This window comes from Callorhinus ursinus, unplaced genomic scaffold, assembly GCF_003265705.2.
Source record: "Callorhinus ursinus isolate GAN/ISIS: 27379988/994484 unplaced genomic scaffold, GSC_fseal_2.0 scaffold5, whole genome shotgun sequence".
Classification (NCBI taxonomy): Eukaryota; Metazoa; Chordata; class Mammalia; order Carnivora; family Otariidae; genus Callorhinus; species Callorhinus ursinus.
Window position 1 is genome coordinate 51,055,063 of NW_027397067.1, and position 6,612 is coordinate 51,061,674.

The 6,612-nt window shown below is 39.9% G+C and overlaps 1 protein-coding gene across 4 annotated transcripts in view; it reads left to right on the plus strand.

The window, feature by feature from the left end:
• Window positions 1–6,612, plus strand: part of ZFPM2 (zinc finger protein, FOG family member 2) — a 443,996-nt gene that overhangs the window by 431,721 nt on the left and 5,663 nt on the right. For 3 of the 4 annotated variants that reach the window (XM_073893090.1, XM_073893091.1, XM_073893093.1), the window contains 2 exons: window positions 2,360–2,566; window positions 5,894–6,118. In XM_073893090.1, coding sequence (XP_073749191.1) covers window positions 2,360–2,566; window positions 5,894–6,118 — 432 coding nt within the window. The remainder of the gene's footprint in view (window positions 1–2,359; window positions 2,567–5,893; window positions 6,119–6,612) is intronic. The other variant, XM_073893092.1, reaches the window with a different exon arrangement.

The window sequence follows — 6,612 nt, forward strand, 5'->3', positions numbered from 1 at the left end:
CAATGAAGAGCTGATGAATGAATGATTTGAGAGATTAAAACCCTAAGACAACTGACTTCCTCTTCAAGTCTACACGGTACATTTTCAGTCTAATTCAGCCTTTCTAAAGGATATGCTCTGACTAAACCATAAAATGAGATAAAATGATAATAATAACATATGAAACGTTGTTCAGTATGTCAGAAAACATATATTCCAATTGCCAGGTTGTTTAATCATGTAGAAAAGTCATTTTTGCTTACTTTTCATTACATTTAATATTCCTGAGTTTTATTTTATTTACTTATTGGGTCTTTCTGGTTCAGAGTTTGAGCCCAAGGATTTTTGAGTCATCCCAGTACATCGTTCACTGCTGGGATAGAGATGAGCTATGCGTGTGTGGTACCTTCTCTAAAATCACAGTTTCTCCTGGGAACCTGAGTCCAAACCTTTCCTTTTGTGAAAGATACCCACAGCTGGATTTACCAAAAATGTAAATTTCTCAAAAGGTGACATATGACCAATAACGTAAGTCCTTCTGTTCACCACTGAAATCCAGTGACTCCCAAAGAGTGGGCTATGAAGTAAACCTGAACTGTCGCGCCTTGCTCTGCCCGCCCCACCTCTCCATTACAAAGCCGCACGTAATAAATATACTCCAGAGGAAAGATAAGGTGCGAATGATTACCTTGTCTACAGCTGTAAGTAGTCTGGCTCTGTATACACATCAGAGAAGGCATAGCCGCTGAAGGCAGAAGCCTTCCTGGGGAAGAATGGGCTCCAGCAGACACACCGACACTGAGCACTTGGCCGGGCTCAATCGGCTTCCACGGAGATGCAGCTCAGCTTCTCTATTTGTAAATAAGTAAGGCAGTGCCAAAGTGAATCTGTTCTTCCACTTTGCGAAACTTGGATGCTTTCAGATCCGTTAGAGTCAAAGTGAAGAAAAAAAAAGTCTTCTAGCCTTTTGGTAGATTTGGGTCTCACTTTTGGTACATTTGGGTTTTACTTTGCAACTTTCGCACATATTCAAGGTACGTAATCTGAGCTGTATTTTTCACAAACTTGTACTGTCGTGGATGGGGTTCTGTTTGCTTACCTTTAAAACGTGATCGGCTGGTGTAATTAACTGTCCGAGGTTTCTCTGGAAGTGTCCCAATTCTTCTGTGCGACTCTGCCATCTTGGATGCCGTTGTTATCTTTTCCAGCAGATTTTTACCACAAGTTGTTTAAAAACTATGATATATTTAAGGATGGAGGAAATGAAGTGCAGTTGAAGAGACAGTTATGCTGAAAGATAAACAGAGCAATATTACTTATCAGAATGGGTACAATTTTTGCTTGCTTAATGAGTACAATATATAGCTTCGCAATATATACACAATGAGAAAAAAAGCTTTATAACATATCAAGTATGCCACGTTATTTCAGGCATAACTGTATAGGATACGTATCTAGGCCTGAGAGTGTAGATAACAAAATATAAGTGCTTTGCCTGTCTAAACATGTTAAATAAATGAGCATACGCTATCGCGTTCCAATACATTAGAAGATGTACTTGCATAGTTAATTTTCTTTTTAATGCACCAAACGTGATCACTTGAAGTGCAGAGCCAGAGTATATCTTAGTATTTGAAGAAAGGGTTCTTTTCATTTAAACAAATCTTTATTTAAATAAGCCTTTTGAAAAGGATCTGTGGCATATCTTCTTTTCAGGAAGTTCAATCAGGGTAAATGGAGATAAAGAAGCCGTATTATAAGGAATATTATATAAGTAAAGATCACTAAGGCAACAAAAAAAAAATGGCAGCAGACATAGGGAAGGTAAAACTAGCTGGAATGTCATTTTAACTTTCTAGATTTTAGGAGCTTTCATGTACTTTGTTTTGTTTTGTTTTCGGCATGTGGGGATTTTGGGAAGAAAGAGCGTGTGGGGGAGGGAGGGAGGGAGAAAGGAAGAAATAACTTCTTATTTCCATACGGTACAGAAAGAGTAACTGCAAAGGCTCACCTGAAATAAATTTCTGCGGTTGGATCCCTACCATGTCTCTTGGTAAGCACGAGGCCATGTCATAGCATGGTTAATGATCAAGGCAAACCCCAGAAGGCAAACAGTTCACAAAACTCTCCACAGGTGATGTCTATTCTTGGTTCTTAGTCTTTTCCTACTATATAGGCCATTGAAGAGTTCATTTCATGCAAGGCATATGGATTTTCCACCTAGGAGGGAAGAGGAGTACAGCCGTGGTCTTGATCAGACACTCTGCCCCGGTAGAAAGTGATGTGAAAAACATGACAAGATGCTGTTGCCATCACTCCAGTGTACAGCAGGCTGGAGCGTTCTACGTCAATTCGCTCTTTCTCTTTCTTTTCTTAATAGGGGGTCAGCTCTGGTGCACCACTACGAAGGCCATCTCTGAGGGTGAAGAGCTAATTGCCTTTGTGGTGGATTTTGACTCAAGGCTACAAGCTGCCAGTCAGATGACTCTTGCAGAAGGGATGTACCCTGCGCGCCTGCTGGACTCGATTCAGCTGCTTCCTCAGCAAGCTGCCATGGCTTCTATTTTGCCTACAGCTATTGTCAATAGTAAGTGCTGAGTCCAATAGCCCAGTACAATAGCTTTGTGGTACTGATGGGTATTTATGGGAGAAAAAAAAAATGTCTACTGACAGGCAACCAAGGACAGACTTTTTTCTCCAATGTTGTGATTTCATTTTATCTTCTAACTTTAAGTGTGTGTGTGTGTGTGTGTGTGTGTGTGTGTGTGTGTGATTGCTTCTCACGGGAATATGAAAAGGACACTTAAATTCATTCATTTCAGGTTGGATTCTTGAATGTCACATACACAAAAAAACTGACTTTCTAAACTAGTTGAACAGCATTCAAGGCTACTTAGCTGTGAGGGGGTCGAATAGCTTCCATTGATGCTTCTTTAGTAGGATAACTGTGGTATTCCCTAAGGGCCATAGAGTTAAAAGCTTTAAAAAAGAAAGGAAAAAATAAGAAATCAAAATTGGATTAGATATATTAAGAAAGAGAAGGTAGAGCCTGGGTAAATCAAGACATCACCTAATACAACAACAAAAACAAAAAAGAAACATGGGAAAATAAAGAAAAATACATATGAGCTGGAGAATTCCATACATGTATGGAGAATTTAAAAATATGCTCTGGCAAATATGCCTTTGTAATTATATTTTGTTGAAATGACTAATGAACTTAGTTTGTATTCCTTGAACACAGAGTGACACTTTATATGACAGAAAATCGTGATCCAGGAGTCCCCAGGTCTGAGTTCTAGACTCAGCTCTGCTATCATCTAGCTCTGTGAGAAGACATGAATAGCAGTCACATTGTAAGAGGAGAGTAGATTCCAAAGCCAGTAGGTAAGCGAGGTGTTGCATTTAATCAAAAACGTACCTGAAAATTCATAACACTGAATGATGCAGAATTATAGATACTGTAATGATGTCTTGATATTTTAAAAAATAAACAAATACTCAACAATAATTATGCTCTTGCTGTCACAGTAGCCTTTAAAGAAATTCTCAGGTGCATCCGGAATTACTGTACATCCAAACATTGGATCCAGTGCACCTAACCCAAGGTAGTATTTTTGGATCTCCTTCATGTAAATGTAGTTATTTGCTTTTACTGGATCTTTACTTTGATTCTGGTAATGAGGAACTTGAAATAACATAGGCCTAACTTGAATTTGAAGCAAAAGGGTTTTGTTTACCAGGGACACTGGGAGTACCTTAAATTATTGTGAAGCTCCAACGTGTGAATGTGGTTTTTAATTATATTTGAGATTATACTCTGTTTGCTTTCTGTAACAAGATAACTTTTGATCCCAAATAAATCAGGATAGGTGCATACAGCCTGTGGTCTCATTCTGAAATGAGCTAATCAGTTAAAACTCGTTCTGCTTAAATGGACGCAGCATGAAGCAATATGGCCCTCTGAATCAGTGGGAAGCGCTAAATAATAAACAGCAGTAGTATATAATTTTACAATCAAATTTTATTTTGAAATTCTATATGGTAATTGCTGTCCTTACTTCTCATTCACTAGAATTTGGTCCTCAGTTTCCTCCTTACCCCGTTCAACGTGCTCTCCCTGAGCCATCTCCTTCACTGTCATGGGTTCCATCACCAACTCTGTATTAACAATTCACACTGTATTCAAACAGATAGCTGTTTCTGCTGAGTATTAGACCTCTGTTGTCACCTTCCCCACGTTCCCCTGTATTTCTTACAGAAAAATCTAGTCCCACATATCTAACACAGCCATATGCCTCAGTTTGCCCGGATTAGCCCCAATTTCCAGTGTTACATGGCATCCCTCTGATGGGTGCTCCCTTTCACTACAAAGTGCCAGGTTTGCACAACACTGGGTCAGGTTTGGTCACCCTATCCCTGTCCTTGCCTGACCTCATCACCTGTCTGTCATCTGCTCCCTGTAGAGATGAATGAAACCGTTACACAGAAATGCTCACAAGAAGCCTGGGCATTGAAGAGACCTTACCGTCTGCACTAGCATCGAATGGCAAAGTAGTGGTCATCACTCCTAGTCACTTCTACATCCTCAATATAAGTTTTCTTCCTCTGTGGCCCCCTTGCCACTGATATGGAAGAGTGTTCCCACTAGGTTCCAATCCCAGTTCACTCACTTATGTGATCATGGGCAAGTTGCTCAATCTCAGTTTCCTTGCCTATAAATGGATAAAGAGGAAAACACACACATGGAGAATTTTTCTATGAGTAAATACATACAAAATACATACAAAAATATCCTAGTGTGACTTAACAACTCAAACTCTGTCATATTTCACTTAGATTATTGCAACTGCCTCCTCCCAGTCGTTTCTTCCTTCCAAATTCACTACCTTCAAAACTCTACTTCACTGTTGTAATTCTATAATATCTGATTTTGTCCATCTCTTGCTTAAAACGATTCAGTGATTCTCTATAATCATTGAGATAAAAATCTAAACTTCTTAAGAGAGCCTACAGAGTCTTTGATTGCTACTTCTGCCTCCTCCAACCTTATGTCTTCCAGTCCCCATCATGCCCCTTGCCTGGAATAGCCTCCCAGCCCCACCCAGTCCCTCTGTCACGCTCCCATGCCTTTCCCTGGGCTGTGCCCGTGGTCAGGAAGACCCAATCCTCTTTTCCACCTGACTTGCAGAATGTCATCCTTCACCATTCAGCTAGGGCACGTCATTATCTTTCCTCTGAATTCTTCTCTGACCTTGGCCTTCCTCCAGTCTTCTCACCCACCTAGTGTCTCATCCCACACCCCAAGCACTCCTCAGATGCCTCCATCCCCAGAGTTCTCACTGTAGCCTAATGTAATTATCTGACCATTTATTCATCAATCCCAGGAGACTGTAAAATCCTTGTTGACCGCTTTTTGGTCTTTCATTTTAAAATGTCAAACAAACTCAGTATAGAGTCCAGAACATAGTAGGCAGTCTCTAATTAATTTACTAAATGAACAAATGATGTCAGGAGTCGGCACCAGGGCTAACCTTAGTTCAGCTATCCGATCCTTACCTTTTAGTCAATCAGATAAGCCAGATCACATTGCTATTTATAAATGCATATTTTTCTAAACCCTAAATACGTTGTAAACAACTTAAAATCAATCTCCTGTGCTTTTCCTGGTGGAGCCTCCTACAGTACCATTTTCTGAAGAGTCTGTGGGAAGGTAAATTGCACCGGGTGTAACATTTCTTTAAAAGCGTAGTCCTGGGCCGTGGAAAAGCACCCAAGACTGCCTCATCACTGTCTGATTGCCTAATTCAGAACCTGAGAGCAGTCTCTGAGAAACATTGAACTAAATGCCACTTCACCCAGGGTTGGTTCCAAATGGGCAGCCGCTAATGTGTCCCTGTGTTTTCACCCACAGAGGATATATTTCCTTGCAAGTCGTGTGGCATCTGGTATCGGAGTGAGCGGAATCTGCAAGCCCATTTGATGTACTATTGCAGTGGGAGGCAAAGAGAAGCTGCTCCGGTGTCAGAAGAGAATGAAGACAGTGCTCCTCAGATTTCCAGTCTGTGCCCCTTCCCGCAGTGCACCAAGAGCTTTTCAAATGCCCGAGCACTAGAAGTGCACCTGAATTCACACAGTGGTAAGTGCTTCCCTTGCTGCTGCTTTTGTTTGAGGAGACTACTGTTTCCCTACATACATACATATATTCACAAATGCAAACATAGCTAATTCTACATCTATCTAACTACACCTAGCTATAAAATCAAAATCAAAATTGCTGGGCCAGCTGATTGTGATTTTTATGTTCACTTATAATCAATATATTCTACTCAAAGGACTTGGATCTGAATTCTTTCCTAACAATTACAGTACTCAGATTGCAGGCCAAATCATTCTTTTTTTTCTTTTTTTAACAGCACCATTTCAGAAATAAACTCTCAATACCCTTTGTATGTTGTCGTTAATATTCATTGATTTAAGTGTCAAGTGATCTTTGGAAACTGACCATATTATTTCCCACATAGTAGGGAATAAATAGTAGGTACATAAAAATAAGTGCTGAATTGAAATAACACTGTTATTTTGATAGATCCAATTAAAATCACACTTGAGAGAAATTAACTTTTTTTTAAT